This window comes from Oncorhynchus tshawytscha, unplaced genomic scaffold (assembly GCF_018296145.1).
Source record: "Oncorhynchus tshawytscha isolate Ot180627B unplaced genomic scaffold, Otsh_v2.0 Un_contig_1775_pilon_pilon, whole genome shotgun sequence".
Taxonomy (NCBI): Eukaryota; Metazoa; Chordata; class Actinopteri; order Salmoniformes; family Salmonidae; genus Oncorhynchus; species Oncorhynchus tshawytscha.
In genome coordinates this window covers 63,556-86,878 of record NW_024609693.1, presented here as the reverse complement: position 1 = coordinate 86,878, position 23,323 = coordinate 63,556, and the positions used below count along the sequence as shown (strand labels likewise).

Genomic DNA, 23,323 nt, shown 5'->3' with positions numbered 1-23,323 from the left:
GGCTTGTGGTTCTTCAGTGTTTCTGGGCTTGTGTTTCTGGGCTTGTGTTTCTTCAGTGTTTCTGGGCTTGTGTTTCTTCAGTGTTTCTAGGCTTGTGTTTCTTCAGTGTTTCTGGGCTTGTGTTTCTTCAGTGTTTCTGGGCTTGTGTTTCTTCAGTGTTTCTGGGCTTGTGTTTCTTCAGTGTTTCTGGGCTTGTGTTTCTTCAGTGTTTCTGGGCTTGTGTTTCTGGGCTTGTGTTTCTTCAGTGTTTCCGGGCTTGTGTTTCTGGGCTTGTGTTTCCGGGCTTGTGGTTCTTGTGTTTCTGGGCTTGTGGTTCCGGGCTTGTGGTTCCGGGCTTGTGTTTCTTCCGTGTTTCTGGGCTTGTGTTTCTGGGCTTGTGTTTCCGAGCTTGTGTTTCTTCAGTGTTTCTGGGCTTGTGGTTCCGGGCTTGTGGTTCCGGGCTTGTGTTTCTTCCGTGTTTCTGGGCTTGTGTTTCTGGGCTTGTGTTTCCGAGCTTGTGTTTCTTCAGTGTTTCCGGGCTTGTGTTTCTTCAGTGTTTCCGGGCTTGTGTTTCTTCAGTGTTTCCGGGCTTGTGGTTCCGGGCTTGTGGTTCCGGGCTTGTGGTTCCGGGCTTGTGTTTCTTCAGTGTTTCTGGGCTTGTGTTTCTGGGCTTGTGTTTCTGGGCTTGTGTTTCTTCAGTGTTTCTGGGCTTGTGTTTCTTCAGTGTTTCTGGGCTTGTGTTTCCGGGCTTGTGGTTCCGGGCTTGTGTTTCTTCCGTGTTTCTGGGCTTGTATTTCTGGGCTTGTGTTTCCGAGCTTGTGTTTCTTCAGTGTTTCTGGGCTTGTGTTTCTTCAGTGTTTCTGGGCTTGTGTTTCTTCAGTGTTTTTGATTTTGCCCCCGCGCCCTTTTTGGTGTATTGATGGGCCGTGTTGCAGCCTTGAAGCTTTCTACTGTATAATAACTGGGTTGAGAAATAAACACGGGTTAAAATCACCTCGCTTTCTCTCTCTCTCTCTCTGTCGGTCTTTCTCTCTGTCTTCCTCTCTCTGTTTCTCTCACTCACTCTCTGTTTCTCTCACTCACTCTCTGTTTCTCTCACTCACTCTCTGTTTCTCTCACTCACTCTCTGTTTCTCTCACTCCCTCCACAGTAACATAGCCGAGGCGTTGGTCAGTAAAGGTTTTGCCACGGTCATCCGCTACAGACAGGATGATGACCAGCGCTCATCCCACTACGACGAGCTACTGGCTGCAGAGGCACGGTAAGCACAGTGCCCCAAAATGGTTTCTACTGCTGAAAACTAAACCTGACTGATTTAACCAGCTTGACTAAACCTCCCTTTAAATGAAAATGCTTTCTGTCAAGCTCATGCAACAACACAAGTGTTTTCCCATGCTACCCTTCTGTCTCTTTCTGGGCTCCTCAAACTCCTCTTCTCTTCTCTTCCCTTTCTCATTCTCCCTCATCTCTTACACGCACACATCACTGACCCACAGATGACACTGACTGCAACAATTTCCATCATCTTCGTCATCTTCATCTGCAGCACTCAATCCCTTTCCAGTAGGAATCTGAACAGGTGGTCATCACACCAGCGTCGGGGTCAGACTGAAAATGCACTCCCTCGTCCCCTCCAACCATTACAGTTTCCATTTAAGGGTATAGATTACACGTGAAGTGCCTCTGCCGCTGATCCTCATGGTGGAGCCTGGGAGCTTGGAAACTGTATCCCCCCTCTGAGTGTTTATTACCCACAGCTTCATTTCTCCTCTGCGGCTCAAAGACCTGATGGTTTCTCCTTAACTCGCTGGATGATGGGATGAACCGTAATGGTGGCCCCTCTGTCTCACTCTCTCCCTCTGATTGATCACAGGGCAATCAAGAACGGGAAAGGCCTGCATAGCAAGAAGGAGGTCCCCATCCACAGAGTGGCTGATATCTCTGGGGTAAGATGGATTAGTGTGAGAGTGTGGGTGGGAGAGAGAGAAATGTGGGTGTGTGTGTCTTTGAGGAATAGTTGTGTGTGTTTACTGTTATGTGACTAGGCTTATATCTTGTGTGTTTCCCCCCCTGCTGTGTGTGTGTGTGTGTGCAATGTTCATGCACTTTCTTGGGCCAACATTCTTCTTGATAATATAATTGCCAAACCTTGACCCACCAGTCTCAATGCCCTCCAGACTCTCCCAAGCCACTCCCCAGGACATACCTTGTCATCTGATCTATAGATGACTCACTCTAAGTAATATCCATAATACCAGCCCCCCCCCGTAACCCCCCATATTATAGCAATAAAGTCCCATCTAAATATAGTTCCCTCTGCGTTAATAAAGTCATCCAGGAAGTTTACGTGTTCCAGGGACAGCAGACAGCGTCTCTGCTTGTGAAAATTGATTGGGCTGCTCACTAAATGAAGATTAGATTTTACTCTGTGCCCATAAAATGTGTTAACGGGGAGTAATGAGATGCACGTACGTACCCACACGCTCTCCACACGCTCTCCACACGCTCTCCACACTCTCTCCACACTCTCTCCACACTCTCTCCACACTCTCTCCACACTCTCTCCACACGCTCTCCACACGCTCTCCACACTCTCTCCACACTCTCTCCACACTCTCTCCACACTCTCTCCACACTCGCTCCACACTCGCTCCACACTCGCTCCACACTCGCTCCACACTCGCTCCACACTCGCTCCACACTCGCTCCACACTCGCTCCATGGACCACGTGTGTTAAAGCACATAAAGGAATGACGGCTGGGGACACACACTCCCTCCCTCTCATTCTGTCCACCTTAAGTCTTTGTTTTACGAGAAGACTTGTCCGTGCTTTAATGGACTGGGCAGTCAGTCTAGGACGTGTGTTATTGTTTAACGCCCGCATAGACACACACGCTGTTCTCCAGTGTAATGAGGTGTGTGTTGATCTTGCCCAGCCCCTCTCTAAAGACTCTCCATCTCTCTCAGCAGCCCTCTCTGTGTTTCACTGCAGCCATACAGGGGATACGACACATTTACATGTCAGCTTGTTTCCCCGTCACTCTGAAGACTGACAGCCGCCCAGGAATAGATCCTTGATACCATGCCAATCTGTTGATGACTTCTGCCAGTCAGGGAGAACAAGCGCATGTGTGTGTCTCTTCCTCCATCTTAAAGTACTGCTCCCTCTTGGCTGGAGAGCTGGGCTGTGTAGGCTGTAGTGGCCGGGCTAATGTAATGAGCTTTCTAATAAAAACAGAGATGGCAGCTAACAACCCGATCCACCGCCCCCCTCAGCTCTCCGCCTGTGACACACACACACACACACACACACACACACACACACACACACACACACACACACACACACACACACACACACACACACACACACACACAGGGATATTACAGAGAGGGATTATGTAGATGAAGTGGGTTATATTGAGAAGAATACAGTGGGGATATATAATGGAGTACAGTGGGGTGTGTGTGTGTACAGTACATACAAAGGTGCTGAGTGGATATGGCACTCGCTCTCTCTCTTCACCCCCCAACACAGGTTACATAAACACAGTCCCTCCTGACTCCTGCCCCCCCAGCCCAGCTTGTATATATGTGTGTTCACCTGTTTCCCTATTCCCATTGCCCACCTTTCTCCATCCTAAGAGGTCATCTGAACGGAGAAATAATGTGTAGTGTAGGGCTAGATTCCTGCCCAGTAACTTTAATTACCACAGCAATGTTGACTTTGCACCCTGCAATCCTGAGCTACCTGGCGCTTGATGGAATAGTTCCACCTTGTCAACAACATATTTCCTCATCCTGCTCACCCAGTACATCTATCTGTTTTGCCAGAACACATCTCTCTTCCTCTACACACACCTCCCCACCCCACGTCATCTAAATCATGAGAGAGTGCTAGTGAGTCACTGCCTGGTTTGTTATGGCTGCATTGGCCTGCCTGCCTTGGCCTGCCTGCCTAGCTGTGTATTTATTAATATAACTCTCTCTCTCTGCCATTGATTCATCAGCCTGTCTGAATAGGCAATGATTTAGCCACGCTTGTAATTCTGGCCTTGGTGTACCCATCAAGCCAGTGACTCAACAGAAAGGGAGAAAGAGAGATGAGGCCTAGCAATGTCATGGTGAAATCATTAGTCCGTTCACCCTTACCGAGAAACCCCACGCAATGAACTTCAACCTAATTTACTCATCTGCATAAGAAGTGGATGGACTAAGACTGAGGTGTATGATCCACTATCAGACCATCCAATTGACATGAAGATCTGCATTTCTAGGGTGAAGCTGCTACTCTGAACATGTTTCTTTCTTCTCCAGGAAACACAGAAGGCCAAGCAGTTCCTGCCTTTCCTCCAGAGAGCTGGCCGCTCAGAGGCGGTGGTAGAATACGTGTTCAGTGGCTCCCGCCTCAAACTCTACATGCCCAAAGAGACCTGCCTCATCACCTTCCTCCTCGCCGGTAAGTAGTCCATCCGCGAGGGCCATTAGGCTACATCCTGGTTTAGCTAACTACATCCTGGTTTAGCTAACTACATCCTGGTTTAGCTAACTACATCCTGGTTTAGCTAACTTTCTTCCACCGTCCTTCCAGTTACTCACAAATCAAATGTATGGTTAGACTATTAGTCATCAGTCTTTTAACTCCGTAACCAACATTTGTTTTGGTTTACTTCCAGTTTAATAAAAACAGGCTAGTAGGGGAGTGTGTGTGTACAGTATGTGAGGAGAGGGGTGTGTACAGTATGTGAGGAGAGGGGTGTGTACAGTATGTGAGGAGAGGGGTGTGTACAGTATGTGAGGAGAGGGGTGTGTACAGTATGTGAGGAGCGGGGTGTGTACAGTATGTGAGGAGCGGGGTGTGTACAGTATGTGAGGAGCGGGGTGTGTACAGTATGTGAGGAGCGGGGTGTGTACAGTATGTGAGGAGAGGTGGGTGTGTGCCAGACATATCAAGCCGGGTGCAGCATCGCGGCCCCAGTTCAGAGGTCACGGTGTCTGATATCAGAGCTAGCGGAGCACCCAGCTGTTAGCAGTCATTCACTACGAAGGTCGACAGGGGTCTGGTGAAACCACGCCAGCCGCCCCTGGCACCATTGGAATGGCGTGTAGCTGATGTGACCTTTCACCTCATGCGGGCATTGACCCCCCCGCTGGATCCCAGCGACCTCCCCACTCTGCCTCGTCTGTCATTTTGTGCCAAGCCAGGTGAATGAACGCAAAACTGATTGCAAATCAGTGTCAAAAGCAGGGCTCTCCAACCCTCTTCCTAGGGAGCTACTGTCCTCTAGGTTTTTGATCCAACCCTCATCTAGTTCCCCTGATTCTAGAAAATAGTTGCTTGCTAAGATGAATCCGGTCAGTTACAACTGAGACTGGATTGAATGGTTTGGTGGCTCTCCAGGAACACGGTTGTAGAGCCCTGGTCTAGGGAGCATTTGGGGTATGAGGTGACCATTTTGTGCCCGGGAAACAAGCAGAGTGACAGTTGCAAGAGAAATATAGGCTACAATGTACTGTAGATTGGTTATGGTTGTGTTTATACTTTCTGTCTGGCAGCTCAGCTTTCTGTCTGGCAGCTCAGGTTGATTTGTGCAGACAATTTAGATCCAAATCGGTCGATAGCAGGAATGCTTGTGTGTTTTAGATTAGATGAGACTCCATTAACTCGACTAGCCGTAATAGAAGCATTACATCTAATCCAGGCATCTATCTATCGGTCTCTATTTCAGCTCTGTCATTGACCAAACAAAAGAAGAACCCACTTCATTCATTTCCCAACAGGACGCCACCATTTATTCATGATCGCATCATCCCCGGTTTAATTGTGCATGTCTTCCATTGTTAATGTTTTAATTAATTTGGTCATTTGTTTCTAAATGTCTTTTCCCTTTGTCATTGGTTTTTGTAATGAATAATTTTCTCTGCCAGGCATTTTGACTTGACCCTCTCTCTCCATCAAGACACCTAGGCCTTTATTAAGACTGGTTGGAAATCTGACATTATAACTTGACATACACGTGCGTGTGTTTTCTGTCATTGGAAATGATTTTATTCAATCAGTGGTTATTACCATATGACAATAAGCACATTATGGCACAGAGCCTGGGTTTATTTGATTAAGGCCGTTCCCCGGTAAAACGGTTTTCTGCTAGGAAATGACAGTTCATGTTGTCTTTAATAAACACATTAAGGCCAGATTAACGCTGATTGATACAAACGATCCCTGCTCCCTTTTTTAAACGATCCCTGCTCCCCTTCCTGGAACGGTTGGGGGTGTGTCTAATATGAGGTGCTTTTGCCTTCGATGCCGTGGTATCTTTGGTTAGCCACCTTTGCCTTCGATGCCGTGGTACGTCTTTGTGTGTGTGTGTGTGTGTGTGTGTGTGTGTGTGTGTGTGTGTGTTATCTGCCTGACCACCCTCTTTGTGTGTGTGTGTGTGTGTGTGTGTGTGTGTTACCCTTCCTGGAACGTCTTTGTGTGGGGTGTGTCTATTGCTGCCTGTGATAGTTTCTTCATTTATGTGTGTGTGTATGTTGTGTGTTATTGCTGCCTGTGGGGTGTGGTCATGACTTTGCCTTCGATGCCGTGGTACGTCTTTGTGTGTGTGTGTGTGTGTGTGTTGTGTGTATTGCTGCCTGTGGAGTTCATGTGCTCCTCTGTGGTTCTTATTAAGGTTAGAGACCCCTGCTATATGGGACTGTTGGCATACCATAACTACCCCCTGTTATCTTTTACCCCACATACCCGTATCTACTAACACTACCCCACTCCTATCTTCATGTCCTCTCAATGTGCCAAAGCCATGTTTTATCTCCCTCTGTATGTGTGAAGTGTCATACGGGCTGCATCCCAAATGGCACCCTATTCCTACTTAGTGCACTACTTTTGACCAAGGCCCTGATGAAAAGTAGTGCACTACAGTGCCTTCAAAGTATTCATACCCCTAGACTTATTCCACATTGAGTTGCTACAGCCTGAACTCAAAATGGATTTCATAATTTTTTTTTTCTCCCCCTCAACCATCTACACATACTAACCCATAATTACAAAGTGAAAATACATTTTTCAAATTTATTGAAAATGAAATACAGAAATATTTCACAAACACAAGTATTCACACCACTGAGTCAATACTTTGTAGAAGCACCTTTGGCAGCGATTACAGCTGTGAGTCTTTCTGGGTAAGTCTCTAAAATCCTTCCACACCTGAAATGTGCAACATTTGCCTGTTTTATTCTTGAAAAAATATTCAAGCTCTGTCAAATTGGTTGTTGATTATTGCTAGATTTTCAAGTAGATTTAAGTAAAAACTGTAACTTGGGAACATTCACTGTCTTCTCGGTAAGCAACTTCAGTGTAGATTTGGCTTTGTGTTTTAGCTTATTGTCCTGCTGAAAGGTGAATTAATCTCCCAGTGTCTGGTGGAAAGCAGACTGGACCAGGTGTTCCTTTTTTTAATAAAAAAAAAATCTCACCAGTCTTTAACAATTACAAGCATACCCATAACATGATGCAGCCAACATGTTGCTTAAAAATATGAAGAATGGTACTCAGTCATTTGTTGTATTGGATTTGCCCCAAACATAACATTTTGTAATCAGGACAAAAAGTTCATTGCTTTGCCACATATTTTTGCAGTATTACTAATAGTGCCTTGTTGCAAACATGATGCATGTTTTGGAATATGTTTTCTTCTGTACAGGCTTCCTTCTTTTCACTCTGTCAATAACATTAGCATTGTGGAGTAACTACACTGTTGTTGATCCATCCTTCCCGGCGACTGAGTTAGTGACTGGATGTATTGATACACCATCCAAAGCGTAATTAATAACGTCACCATGCTCAAAGGGATATTCAATGTCTGTTTTTTAATTCACGAATGGTTGCCCTTTGAGGCATTGGAAAGCCTCCTTGGTCCTTCTGATTGAATCTCTGTTTGAAATTCACTGCTCGACTAAGGTACGATACAGAGATGATGTGGTCATTCAAACATGTTAAACACTTTTTTTCTTTTTAACCTTTATTTAACTAGGCAAGTCAGTTAAGAACAAATTCTTATTTAAACACTTATTTCACACAGAGCCCATACAATTTGTGACTGAAGCACATTTTTCTTCTAACTTCTTTAGGCTTGCCGTAACAAAGGGGTTGAATACTAATTGACTCAACATTTCATCTTTTCATTTGTAATTCATTTGAAAAATAATCTAAAAACATAATTGCACTTTGATATTATGGGGTGTTGTGTGTCGGCCAGTGACACATCTCAAATGAATCCATTTTAAATTCCAGCTGTAACACAAGAAAATGTGTAAATACTTTCTGAAGGCTCTGTATATGAGCTTAAATATGCAGTCCTGGATCTTAAGCCCTTACAAATCAGTAAAAATTAAATTCATATTGGATATTGTAACATATCATACAAATTGCAAAAAAAATATTTACAAAATCATAGGAAATAGATGACTCAGTACACAATTGTGCACCATTTTCAGGGAACCTTTTTCACTTGTGAGCGCTACTTACTTTAATTTGACCTATATTGTCACAACAAAATCCTGCAACAACCGAAATGGAATATTAGTCTATAATGTTGGTTGATTGGTGGTTGTGGGCTACAGGATATTTGCAATAATGTAAATATAACCGTGTGTTAGTGAGGGTTTTCCGTGGATTTCACCAATCATACTTATTGACTCAAGGGATTTCAGCTTTTTATTTTTAATTCATTTGTAAACATTTCAAAAAGCATTCCACTTTGACATTCTGGGCTGTGTGTGTAGGCCAGTGACAAACAATCAACAAAATGTGGAAAAAGTCAAGGGGTGAAGACTTTCTTGAAGGGAATAGGAAGCCATTTTGATCTGTTGCATGTTGAACACCAGACGCCCGTCACCCTCCAGACCCCTTCATATAGGCTATTCACAATCACATAATGTATTGAAGGTTTCCACATCTCTAGAACATATGGATGGGATTGTCGAGGCCAGATGGGTGCGTCCGTGTAATGGCCAATCTGTTTGTAATGTCAGGCAGGAATTCAACTGGATTGGAAGGAGGTTCTCCAGAGAGGTTGTGTGCGTGTCTAGTTGAGTGAGCTTTCCTGGGCGCCATACTAAATGGACATAAATCCTTGTAGACAGAAGTGTTGTGTCTCTTGAGGTCTGCTTATTGTGGAAGTCTGATGCTTTACCTGTTGACACCAAAGAGCCCTGCTTTACCTCACGCTGCTCCTCCCCCTACCGTATTACCTCACGCTGCTCCTCCCCCTACTGTATTACCTCATGCTGCACCTCCCCTCTACTGTATTACCTCACGCTGCACCTCCCCTCTACCGTATTACCTCACGCTGCTCCTCCCCTCTACTGTATTACCTCACACTGCACCTCCCCTCTACTGTATTACCTCACGCTGCACCTCCCCTCTACTGTATTACCTCACGCTGCACCTCCCCTCTACTGTATTACCTCACGCTGCACCTCCCCTACTGTATTACTCACGCTGCACCTCCCCTCTACTGTATTACCTCACGCTGCTCCTCCCTCTACTGTATTACCTCACGCTGCTCCTCCTCTACTGTATTCCCCTCTACCTCACGCTGCTCCTCCCCTCTACCGTATTACCTCACGCTGCACCTCCCCTCTACCGTATTACCTCACGCTGCACCTCCTGCTACTGTATTACCTCACGCTGCACTTCCCTGTATTACTCACGCTGCACTTCCCCTCTACTGTATTACCTCACGCTGCACCACCTGCTACTGTATTACCTCACGCTGCACTTCCCCTCTACTGTATTACCTCACGCTGCACCTCCCTGCACCTCTACCGTATTACCTCACGCTGCTCCTCTACTGTATTACCTCACACTGCACCTCCCTGCACTCTACTGTATTACCTCACGCTGCACCTCCCCTACTGTATTACCTCACGCTGCACCTCCCCTACTGTATTACCTCACGCTGCACACTCCCCTACTGTATTACCTCACGCTGCACCTCCCCTACTGTATTACCTCACGCTGCACCTCCCCTACTGTATTACCTCACGCTGCACCTCCCCTACTGTATTACCTCACGCTGCACCTCCCCACGCTGCACCTACTGTATTACCTCACGCTGCACCTCCCCTACTGTATTACCTCCCTCGCTGCACGCTGCACCTCCCCTCTACTGTATTACCTCACGCTGCACCTCCCCTCTACTGTATTACCTCACGCTGCACTTCCCCTCTACTGTATTACATCACGCTGCATTTCCCCTCTACTGTATTACCTCACGCTGCACCTCCTGCTACCGTATTACCTCACGCTGCACCTCCCCTACTGTATTACCTCACGCTGCACCTCCCCTACTGTACCTCACGCTGCTCACGCTGCACCTCCCTACTGTATTACCTCACGCTGCACCTCCTCTACTGTATTACCTCACGCTGCTCCTCCCCCGCTGCACTCCCTACTGTATTACCTCACGCTGCACCTCCCCTCTACTGTATTACCTCACGCTGCCCCTCCCCTACTGTATTACCTCACGCTGCTCCTCCCCTACTGTATTACCTCACGCTGCTCCTCCCCTACTGTATTACCTCACGCTGCTCCTCCCCCTACTGTATTACCTCACGCTGCTCCTCCCCCTACTGTATTACCTCACGCTGCTCCTCCCCTACTGTATTACCTCACGCTGCTCCTCCCCTACTGTATTACCTCACGCTGCGCTGTATTACTCCTCCTCCCCCTACTGTATTACCTCACGCTGCTCCTCCCCTACTGTATTACCTCACGCTGCCCCTCCCCTACTGTATTACCTCACGCTGCTCCTCCCTCTCACTGTATTACCTCACGCTGCTCCTCCCTCTACTGTATTACCTCACGCTGCTCCTCCCCCTACTGTATTACCTCACGCTGCTCCTCCCCCTACTGTATTACCTCACGCTGCTCCTCCCCCTACTGTATTACCTCACGCTGCACCTCCCCTCTACTGTATTACCTCACGCTGCTCCTCCCCCTACTGTATTACCTCACGCTGCACCTCCCTCTACTGTATTACCTCACACTGCACGTCCCCCTACTATATTACCTCACGCTGCACGTCCCCCTACTGTATTACCTCACGCTGCACCTCCCTGTTCACTGAACCTTCTTCCAGCCAGGACAATGGCAATAGAGACAAAACACGATATACACAAAGCAAATGTTTTACTTCATAATTATCAACTAGGTATGTGAATAGTAATAATCTAGCTAGCCAGCTAGTTAAACATGCAAAAATGACCTAAAACCAATGTTATGCAATGCAACACAAATTTACATTTTCCATGGATAGCTACCAATTCTTTGTGGCTGGCTAGCTAGCTAGCTAGCCCTATTGATTTACTGTGGACTTACTCATTCACTGAATCGTCTTCCAGACAGGATAACAATGGCAATCGAGACAAAACAATATATACACAAATCAACCGTTTTACTTCACAACTATCAGCTGTGTGTGATTTGTAATAATATAGCTAACCAGATAGGTAGGCAACAACCCATCTGCCATGCTGACCCTCAACACTGGGGCCCCTCAGGGTTGTGTACTTAGTCCACTCCTGTACTCCCTGTTCACCCATGACTGCGTGGCCAAGCACTCCAACACCACCATTACATTTGCTGATGACACAACAGTGGTAGGCCTGATCACCAACAATGATGAGACAGCCTATATGGAGGATGTCAGAGACCAGGCAGTGTGGTGCCAGGACAACAACCTCTCCCTCAGTGTGAGCAAGATAAAGGAGCTGATCGTGGACTATAGGAAAGGGAGGACCGAACAGGCCCCCATTCTCATCAATGGGGCTGTAGTGGAGTGGGTCGAGAGTTTCAAGTTCCTTGGTGTCCACATCACCAACGATCTATCATGCTCCAAACACACCAAGACAGTCCTGAAGAGAGCACAACAAAACCTTTTCCCCCTCAGGATACTGAAAAGATTTGGCATGGTTCTACAGCTGCACCAACGAGAGCATCCTGACCGGTTACATCACCGCCTGGTATGGCAACTGCTCGGCATCTGACTGTAAGGAGCTACATAGGGTAGTGCATACGGCCCAGTACGTCACTGGGGCCAGGCTTCCTGCCACCCAGGATCTATATACTAGGCGGTGTCAGAAGAAGGCCCCAAAAATTGTCAGACTCCAGTCACCCAGAGTCACCCCATGGCAAGTGGTAATCTCCTCTTATGCATTCAGGACACTAATGGCCTGGTACTCAGCGCTCTATTGTCAATCAAAAATCACAACACATCATCAAAACAGTATCATGCTTTTAAAACTCACCTCACTGTGATGATCAATTCAAAGCAGTTCAACAACCGGTTAAAACTGAGGGGAGAACATGGTCGTTCTGGATGTTTCAAAGCCGAACACAATGAAATGCTGAGTATTAATTCAAAACACCATATGCGTATTGGAACATATGCATACGCATTAGGCCTATTTATCTCACCCCCCAAAAAACGCAATTAAAAATAATGCTTGTGCCGTTATATAATAGATAGGGTTAATAATAGCCTACGCACAGAGGAAAAACAGATTTAAGATGTCTTCGGTACTTAATTGGTCTAGCCTTTTGCGTGTGGACATTAATAATAAATTATTATTATTATTATTATGCATACTGGATGGACTGGTTACCTTGTGCTGCGCTCCAAACTTTCTATCCATGAGTCTGGGAGAGAACATGTAGGCCTAGGTGAGGCTGTTGGTTTGTTGATTGTGCAGGGCGTCTTCAATTATAGTCAATTTGTATTTGATTTATAATAGTCTAGTAATAGGGCATTTTTTATTTTCATAATTAATAGGCTGACTAACTTTAGCTACAGAATATCTCACCACTGTGCGTTTTCATCTCCTCTCTCCTTCATTCCTTTCTCCAGTGTGCAGAGAGAGGGGCTTTGAACAGTTTAATGAAATATGTTTTGTTGTGAAAACAAGTTACTATTGATGTTCCTGAACAGATTTCACTTTGTTTCCAAAGTTGAACTCTGGGTAGCTGCAGGAACAGGGTTGGAGAAGCCATGTTAGAGTTTAGGTGAAATATCACCTGTCGCTCAGCAAGAGGCTGCATGCTCCTCAAACAGTGGTTGATGTGTGGAGTGAAATAAGTCTTCCTATAAGCTCATTTTTCGATATGCAACCCTCTGTGAAAGCAGACTTTAAGGTTGCTACTAAAGAGGATCCCAGGTGCAACTATATTTATTTCTCAGTTGCTTATATTAAGCACACACTTCACTATAAAACCGGAGTAGCCTACCTGGCATGATTGAAAGGAAAGGGGCTCCATTCTCTATTTGAGTACATACGGATGACATCTCTTTTTTTCCCCTGCCCCAGTTCCTGCCCATTTTGATAATGGCCCATTCGAAATCGAAACAAATTGTAACTATTAATAAAGTTTTTGAGAATAGTCTGATGGGTGAAGTATGATCACTTGATTAGAGAACAGCATGTGCAGCCTGAGGCAAGTAACAGAGCGGCAACATTTTTTTGCAACTTTCTCAAACAATTTTAGGTTGGGTTTCTGTATAAGCACTTTGACAACTGCGAATGTAAAAAGGACTTTATAAATAAATGTGATTTGATGGAGGAGCCTCAATGCACACACACACTTTTTAAAATTAAAATTTAACCTTTATTTAACTAGGCAAGTCAGTTAATAAGGAAAAATTCTTATTTACAATGACGTCCCACCCCGGCCAAACCCGGAGAACCCTGGACCAATTGTGCGCCGCCCTATTGGACTCCCAATCGCGGCCGGATGTGATACAGCCTGGATTCGAACCAGGGACTGTTGTGATGCCTCTTGCACTGAGATGCAGTGCCTCAGACCAGACCCTTTGTGGATGTATTTTTATTCACCAAGAATAAGGGCCCCGTTCCTTTTCGCTAGCTGTGGGAGAATAGAGCTGGTTTCTAAAATACGTGTTCGATACGGACATGTCCATAAGCTGCATCCCAGTTGTCTAAAACAACGTTTAGCTCATAACCCTTTAGTGTGTGTACTTTACTGTGTTTGTCCATGTGATATCGCTATTCAACATTAATGTATATAATGCCTATAATCATTAATTCAAAAGTCCAAAAATGGATGTACCAATCCCAGTAGGCTTCTTTAAGGGATCTGTTTGCGTAGACTGTATAGACCCCGTTTAAGAGCTCTGACATGCAGAGTCATGCCTTGCAGGTAGGCTCATTTCTCTGCTAGGTGCTATTGGGTCTGCATTGTTTTGCGCTCTCTCTCTGTCTATCCCCTACTGTCTCCCCTCAGGTTAAAAACCTTTTTCTCTGAACCACGTACGCTTGTGAGCAGAGTTCCCCCTTTGATACTTATTTTAAAAGGAGGCTGGAGAGAGACTTGTTTTTCTCTCCCTTCGCTCCTCCTGTCTACTCCATGGAGGCACCTCAAAGCCTCCCTCTCCTTTCCTACTTGCTTTCCTTCCGGAGTTTTACGGGGAGTGCTCCTTTCCCTAAAAGAACCAAGAGTAGAGGGAGAGGGGGAGCGAGAGAGGCCGGAGGGGTGCTCTGGGGAAGAAGGGATGTTCCTCTCCTCTCATTCACATGCAACTTTCATGAGATGGAGTGGGTTTCTTCTTTCGTAGAGATGGAAAAGAGAAAAGAACAGAAGGCCTAGAAGTGTGTTGTGTTCAATACGACAACAAAATAGGATGAAAGGAGACAACAGGGATAGTCCCTCGTGGAAGGAAGTTTCACAGTGGCCACGCCCTTCTGGTGGGGTATGAATGTAAAAATCCCTCAATCTGCTGTTGGCGCCTATAAAAATTAGCCCCAAGGTTGCTTTAAGTCTTTTACATTCTCTTAAATTAAATACTGTGACGGTTTTCTCATTAACTGGGAATGTTGTTTGAAATTACCTATACAACATACTTTGGTGATATCGTTATCGACCTACTGCATACCCCTTAACTTCTTGCGTCGAGCCATCCCGGATCCGGGATCGTGAATACAGCCTCAAGCTCATTACCATAACGCAACGTTAACTATTCATGAAAATCGCAAATGAAATGAAATTAATATGCTAGCTCTCAAGCTTAGCCTTTTGTTAACAACACTGTCATCTCAGATTTTCAAAATATGCTTCTCAACCATAGCAAAACAAGCATTTGTGTAACAGCTAGCGTAGCATTTAGCGTTAGCATCAGCAGGCAACATTTTCACAAAAACCAGAAAATCATTCAAATAAAATCATTTACCTTTGAAGAACTTCAGATGTTTTCAATGAGGAAACTCTGTTAGATAGCAAATGCTCAGTTTTTCCTGAAAGATTATTTGTTTAGGAGAAATCGCTCCGTTTGGTGCGTCACGTTTAGCTACGAAAAAAACCTGTATCCAGGAGTGTAATTATCCCCGCAGCTCATTAGCATAACACAACGTTAACTATTCATGAAAATCGCAAATGAAATGAAATTAATATGCTAGCTCTCAAGCTTAGCCTTTTGTTAACAACACTGTCATCTTAGATTTTCAAAATATGCTTCTCAACCATAGCAAAACAAGCATTTGTGTAACAGCTAGCGCAGCTAGCGTAGCATTTAGCGTAGCACTTAGCGTTAGCATCAGCAGGCAACATTTTCACAAAAAACAGAATCATTCAAATAAAATCATTAAACTTTGAAGAACTACAGATGTTTTCAATGAGGAGACTCTCAGTTAGATAGCAAATGCTCAGTTTTTCCTGAAAGATTATTTGTTTAGGAGAAATTGCTCCGTTTGGTGCGTCACGTTTGGCTACCAAAAAAAACGAAAATTCAGTCTTCAAAACGCCAAACTTTTTTCCAAATTAACTCCATAATATCGACTGAAACATGGTAAACGTTGTTTAGAATCAATCCTCAAGGTGTTTTTCACATATCTCTTCATGATATATTGTTTGTTGAAAGCCTCCTCTCTCCTCTCAATCACTGGATGACTGCGTGCAGCTTGTAGATTACGCACCAATTTAGACAAAGGACACCGGGCGGACCCCTGGTAAATGTAGTCTCTTATGGCCAATCTTCCAATGATATGCCTACAAATACGTCACAATGCTGCAGACACCTTGGAGAAACGATAGAAAGGGCAGGCTCATTCCCGGCGCATTCACAGCCATATAAGGAGACAATGGGAAACAGAGCTTCAAAAATTCTGCCAATTTCCTGGTTGAAGTTTCATCTTGGTTTCGCCTGTAGCATGAGTTCTGTGGCACTCACAGATAATATCTTTGCAGTTTTGGAAACCTTAGAGTGTTTTCCTTCCAAAGCTGCCAATTATATGCATAGTCGAGCATCTTTTCGTGACAAAATATTGCGCTTAAAACGGGCACGTTTTTTTATCCATAAATTAAAAGAGCGCCCCCTATATCCAAGAAGTTAATATACAAGTATACATTTTAGTGTACGGGGTTTGCTATTAGCATGCTAACACTTATTAAGAATAACTGGTAGAATCACTAGCATAGCTTGCCATCGATAGCATTCACTGGTTGAATTTGAAGTAACTTTTGAGTGTAATGGAGTTGACTAGTGACTGACATTAATCAGGCTTTCCATTATGAACCTGACATTTGACTGTCAGCATTTTAATTTACCGGACATTTGAGAAGTATACCGGACCCACATACATTGGCTGTGTAGTGTGATTAGGGTCTCCACCACGGTGCTCAGAATGACAGAAATCACATTTACATTATGGTCATTTATCTTAACAGAACATGCAAGACGAGGATGCAATGAGTAGGCTAATTGGGAGTAGGCTAATTGGTGTATATCATTTTGACAATTTAATTCCTAGCCTTATGGACACGCCGCCTATGAGCCTATTTCAATCTACTATCCCCAATAGTAGTAAAGTTGACCAATTTATATTGGTCAGCTTGTCGAGAAAGAAATAGCCCAAACAGACTTTGGGACAATGGATCCCAAATTCAACCAGTAGACCTACTGTAGACGACATACTTAAATAAAATAAAAAATGTTTTAATTAATAATTTAAGCAACGTGTCTGATGCAATAGATCAGAATGTTTATCTTTAAAATGTTTGGGAACTATTATTTCTTAACAGTATTAGCACAGCGATGCCTACAAGGCAGTAGGCTACACGTGAATGTGCACTTGGCTACTGGACAAACAAAGCAAGTTGAAAACCAGTAGAACATGAGAGAAATAGGCTGCTGGTTTCAATGGCATATTGAAAACAGAAACACCATTTTCACTAATGTTGATGTTGTGGTGATGCTAGAGATGATGAAGTAAAAAAAGAAGTGATGTTTCACTTTAGCTTAACTGTCTCTCTCTGTGGCACTGCAGCTTATGGAGATTCACTCACTTCCTGGAAATTGGGAGCTGAGAGATTGAGCAGCTTTAGTCCAGAGACGTGTGTGTGTGTGTGTGTGTGTGTGTGGTTGTGTCTTATTGAACTAGCTGGCAACCAGGCAGTGGGTGTGTGTGTGGTTGTGTGTTACTGAACTAGCTGGCAACCAGGCAGTGGGTGTGTGTGTGGTTGTGTGTTACTGAACTAGCTGGCAACCAGGCAGTGGGTGTGTGTGTGGTTGTGTGTTACTGAACTAGCTGGCATCCAGGCACTGGGTGTGTGTGTGGTTGTGTGTTACTGAACTAGCTGGCATCCAGGCACTGGGTGTGTGTGTGGTTGTGTGTTACTGAACTAGCTGGCATCCAGGCAGTGGGTGTGTGTGTGGTTGTGTGTTACTGAACTAGCTGGCATCCAGGCAGTGGGTGTGTGTGTGGTTGTGTATTACTGAACTAGCTGGCAACCAGGCAGTGGGTGTGTGTGTGGTTGTGTGTTACTGAACTAACCGGCAACCAGGCAGTGGGTGTGTGTGTGGTTGTGTGTTACTGAACTAGCTGGCATCCAGGCAGTGGGTGTGTGTGTGGTTGTGTGTTACTGAACTAGCTGGCATCCAGGCAGTGGGTGTGTGTGTGGTTGTGTGTTACTGAACTAACCGGCAACCAGGCAGTGGGTGTGTGTGGGTTGTGTGTTACTGAACGAGCTGGCATCCAGGCAGTGGGTGTGTGTGTGGTTGTGTGTTACTGAACTAGCTGGCATCCAGGCAGTGGGTGTGTGTGTGTTGTGTGTTACTGAACTAGCTGGCATCCAGGCAGTGGGTGTGTGTGTGGTTGTGTGTTACTGAACTAGCTGGCATCCAGGCAGTGGGTGTGTGTGTGGTTGTGTATTACTGAACTAGCTGGCATCCAGGCAGTGGGTGTGTGTGTGTTACTGAACTAGCTGGCATCCAGGCAGTGGGTGTGTGTGTGTTACTGAACTAGCTGGCATCCAGGCAGTGGGTGTGTGTGTGGTTGTGTGTTACTGAACTAGCTGGCATCCAGGCAGTGGGTGTGTGTGTGGTTGTGTATTACTGAACTAGCCGGCAACCAGGCAGTGGGTGTGTGTGTGGTTGTGTGTTACTGAACTAGCTGGCAACCAGGCAGTGGGTGTGTGTGTGGTTGTGTGTTACTGAACTAACCGGCAACCAGGCAGTGTGTGTGGTTGTGTGTTACTGAACGAGCTGGCATCCAGGCAGTGGGTGTGTGTGTGGTTGTGTGTTACTGAACTAGCTGGCATCCAGGCAGTGGGTGTGTGTGTGTTACTGAACTAGCTGGCATCCAGGCAGTGGGTGTGTGTGTGGTTGTGTGTTACTGAACTAGCTGGCATCCAGGCAGTGGGTGTGTGTGTGGTTGTGTGTTACTGAACTAGCTGGCATCCAGGCAGTGGGTGTGTGTGTGTTACTGAACTAGCTGGCATCCAGGCAGTGGGTGTGTGTGTGGTTGTGTGTTACTGAACTAGCTGGCAACCAGGCAGTGGGTGTGTGTGTGGTTGTGTGTTACTGAACTAGCTGGCAACCAGGCAGTGGGTGTGTGTGTGGTTGTGTGTTACTGAACTAGCTGGCATCCAGGCAGTGGGTGTGTGTGTGGTTGTGTGTTACTGAACTAGCCGGCATCCAGGCAGTGGGTGTGTGTATTACTGAACTAGCCGGCAACCAGGCAGTGGGTGTGTGTGTGTGGTTGTGTGTTACTGAACTAGCTGGCAACCAGGCAGTGGGTGTGTGTGTGGTTGTGTGTTACTGAACTAGCTGGCATCCAGGCAGTGGGTGTGTGTGGTTGTGTGTTACTGAACTAGCCGGCATCCAGGCAGTGGGTGTGTGTGTGGTTGTGTGTTACTGAACTAGCCCTCAACCAGGCAGTGGGTGTGTGTGTGGTTGTGTGTTACTGAACTAGCTGGCAACCAGGCAGTGGGTGTGTGTGTGGTTGTGTATTTCTGAACTAGCCGGCAACCAGGCAGTGGGTGTGTGTGTGGTTGTGTGTTACTGAACTAGCTGGCAACCAGGCAGTGGGTGTGTGTGTGGTTGTGTGTTACTGAACTAGCTGGCAACCAGGCAGTGGGTGTGTGTGTGGTTGTGTGTTACTGAACTAGCTGGCATCCAGGCAGTGGGTGTGTGTGTGGTTGTGTATTACTGAACTAGCCGGCAACCAGGCAGTGGGTGTGTGTGTGGTTGTGTATTACTGAACTAGCCGGCAACCAGGCAGTGGGTGTGTGTGTGGTTGTGTGTTACTGAACTAGCCGGCATCCAGGCAGTGGGTGTGTGTGTGTGGTTGTGTGTTACTGAACTAACCGGCAACCAGGCAGTGGGTGTGTGTGTGGTTGTGTGTTACTGAACTAGCTGGCATCCAGGCAGTGGGTGTGTGTGTGGTTGTGTGTTACTGAACTAGCCGGCATCCAGGCAGTGGGTATGTGTGTGGTTGTGTGTTACTGAACTAACCGGCAACCAGGCAGTGGGTGTGTGTGTGGTTGTGTGTTACTGAACTAACCGGCAACCAGGCAGTGGGTGTGTGTGTGGTTGTGTGTTACTGAACTAGCTGGCATCCAGGCAGTGGGTGTGTGTGTGGTTGTGTGTTACTGAACTAGCTGGCATCCAGGCAGTGGGTGTGTGTGTGGTTGTGTGTTACTGAACTAGCTGGCATCCAGGCAGTGGGTGTGTGTGTGGTTGTGTGTTACTGAACTAGCTGGCATCCAGGCAGTGGGTGTGTGTGTGGTTGTGTATTTCTGAACTAGCCGGCAACCAGGCAGTGGGTGTGTGTGTGGTTGTGTGTTACTGAACTAGCCGGCAACCAGGCAGTGGGTGTGTGTGTGTGGTTGTGTGTTACTGAACTAGCCGGCATCCAGGCAGTGGGTGTGTGTGTGTGGTTGTGTGTTACTGAACTAACCGGCAACCAGGCAGTGGGTGTGTGTGTGGTTGTGTGTTACTGAACGAGCTGGCATCCAGGCAGTGGGTGTGTGTGTGGTTGTGTGTTACTGAACTAGCTGGCATCCAGGCAGTGGGTGTGTGTGTGTTACTGAACTAGCTGGCATCCAGGCAGTGGGTGTGTGTGTGGTTGTGTGTTACTGAACTAGCTGGCATCCAGGCAGTGGGTGTGTGTGTGGTTGTGTATTACTGAACTAGCTGGCATCCAGGCAGTGGGTGTGTGTGTGTGTTACTGAACTAGCTGGCATCCAGGCAGTGGGTGTGTGTGTGGTTGTGTGTTACTGAACTAGCTGGCATCCAGGCAGTGGGTGTGTGTGTGGTTGTGTGTTACTGAACTAGCTGGCATCCAGGCAGTGGGTGTGTGTGTGTTACTGAACTAGCTGGCATCCAGGCAGTGGGTGTGTGTGTGGTTGTGTATTACTGAACTAGCCGGCAACCAGGCAGTGGGTGTGTGTGTGGTTGTGTGTTACTGAACTAGCTGGCATCCAGGCAGTGGGTGTGTGTGTGGTTGTGTGTTACTGAACTAGCTGGCATCCAGGCAGTGGGTGTGTGTGTGGTTGTGTGTTACTGAACTAGCTGGCATCCAGGCAGTGGGTGTGTGTATTACTGAACTAGCCGGCAACCAGGCAGTGGGTGTGTGTGTGTGGTTGTGTGTTACTGAACTAGCTGGCAACCAGGCAGTGGGTGTGTGTGTGGTTGTGTGTTACTGAACTAGCTGGCAACCAGGCAGTGGGTGTGTGTGTGGTTGTGTGTTACTGAACTAGCTGGCATCCAGGCAGTGGGTGTGTGTGTGGTTGTGTGTTACTGAACTAGCTGGCATCCAGGCAGTGGGTGTGTGTATTACTGAACTAGCCGGCAACCAGGCAGTGGGTGTGTGTGTGGTTGTGTGTTACTGAACTAGCTGGCAACCAGGCAGTGGGTGTGTGTGTGGTTGTGTGTTACTGAACTAGCTGGCAACCAGGCAGTGGGTGTGTGTGTGGTTGTGTGTTACTGAACTAGCTGGCATCCAGGCAGTGGGTGTGTGTGTGGTTGTGTGTTACTGAACTAGCTGGCATCCAGGCAGTGGGTGTGTGTGTGGTTGTGTGTTACTGAACTAGCTGGCATCCAGGCAGTGGGTGTGTGTGTGGTTGTGTGTTACTGAACTAGCCGGCATCCAGGCAGTGGGTGTGTGTGTGGTTGTGTGTTACTGAACTAGCCGGCAACCAGGCAGTGGGTGTGTGTGTGCCTGTTTATGGAGCAGTCCCATAAACCTGCAGAATGAAAAAGGATCCTGTGAATTTCTCTGGTTGTCTGATGAGGCAGTTCATTAAGGAGTTCTCCTCCTCTTCATGTTTTTGATTAGCTCTGTTGTAGAAGGAAAATATTCACCCTTTGTAAAATGTTAATGAATGACAAAACAATAAGGTTTTTTTAGTTGCATTTTCCTGTTTTTGTCCCGACTAAAAAAAAACATTGAATCTCTTTTCAATATCAGTCACTCATTTTTTCACATCGTCTCTCTTTTATTCACTGTCAGGCCTTTTCTCTCTTGTTCTCTTGTTATTGCTTTCTCGTTCTCGCTCAATCTCTTTTTGTCCTCATGCAATTCTTTCCTTTTCCTCCGTTAACCATGACAGTGGTATGCAATGTTTACTGTTAACTTCCCTGTTGTGAGTGAAGTTGGGGGAAATGGTTTGTATCAGTCATCCATTGTAGATAGTGAATCAATGGGATGAGTGTCTGACCTGGATAAAGGGACATGGTGAAAGATCATTCATTTACTGCCCTGTTGTACCTCAACTCCTCTCGTCTGGCTCACCTGTATGTGGCTACAGTCAGTCACATCCATCGAGATGGAATAAGAATATGTGAAACGTGTTATCACTAGTTTAACATCTATGACCAAACCCCCCCTATTCTGACTGACTGTTTTGTCAGACCTCCACACCATCCGGACAGGTCTCAGGCAGTGAGGGTTGGAGAACACTGAGATGCGATCAGACAAGACGCATGGATTACAGATTACATGATGCTGATATGCTTTTGTGCAATAAGGGTTTCTCTAGGTCAGGGATAGGCAACTGCTGACCCCCTTTTGTAGGCCAGCGGATCAATTCCCCTCCACCACTCAGGGTCTCAACTTACTGTTGAGAGTTAGAATAGTAGAATACACAAGATGCAAGTTGTTTGTGCATCAGAAGTTTGTTTTGTATTTATTTTTTTGTTTTTATATTTTTTTAAATAAATTGTTGTATTTTACCCCCTTTTTCTCCCCAATTTCGATCTTGTCTTATCGCGGCAACTCCTCAATGGGGACGGGAGGCGAAGGTCGAGTCATGCTTTCCCCGAAACATAACCTGCCAAACCGCGCTTCTTAACACTCGCTCGTTTAACACGGAAGCCATCCACACCAAAGTGCCGGAGGAAACACAGTTCAACAAACGACGGGGTCAGCCTACAGGTGCCCGGCCCGCCACAAGGAGCCCCTAGAGAGTGAGGAGCCAAGTAAAGCCCCCCGGCCAAATCCTCCCCTAACTGCGACGCAGTGCCTTAGACTGCTGCGCCTTAGACTGCTGCGCCACTCGGGAGGCCCTGCAGATTTTCTCTTATGTCAGTTAATGTCCATGTACTCTTATAATCTCCACAGAAGAGGACTGGCCACCCCTCAGTGCCGGGTTCCTCTCGAAGTTTCTTCATAGGTTCCAGCCTTTCTAGGGAGTTTTTCCTAGCCACGGTGCTTCTAATCTGTATTGCCTGCTCTTTGGAGCATAGGCTCGGTTTCTGTATAAGCACTTTGTGACAAAGTAAAAACATACAATTTGATTGATTTGACTGACAGTCACTCAATTAGCGCATTTCAGCAAAAATATTTTTGAGGGGTTAAGTTAGTCTAGCTGCCAGCTATCTAAACTTGTAGGAATCATGGTCGAATTACCAACCGAGGGGCCCCCATTGATTTTGTTAGTCACTCACTCAGATTAAAAACTGCTAACATTTATTTCTGCCTCATGGCAAAATGTGTAGAATGGCAGGAATTGAACTCTAAAATGTACATTTTGCTCTCTGCTGTCTATAG

At 46.2% G+C, this 23,323-nt stretch overlaps 1 protein-coding gene across 1 annotated transcript in view; it reads left to right on the top strand.

The window, feature by feature from the left end:
• Positions 1-23,323, top strand: part of LOC112239099 (staphylococcal nuclease domain-containing protein 1) — a 115,898-nt gene that overhangs the window by 68,868 nt on the left and 23,707 nt on the right. Inside the window, exons 13-15 of the mRNA XM_042316983.1 lie at positions 1,130-1,240; positions 1,853-1,925; positions 4,298-4,439. Coding sequence (XP_042172917.1) covers positions 1,130-1,240; positions 1,853-1,925; positions 4,298-4,439 — 326 coding nt within the window. The remainder of the gene's footprint in view (positions 1-1,129; positions 1,241-1,852; positions 1,926-4,297; positions 4,440-23,323) is intronic.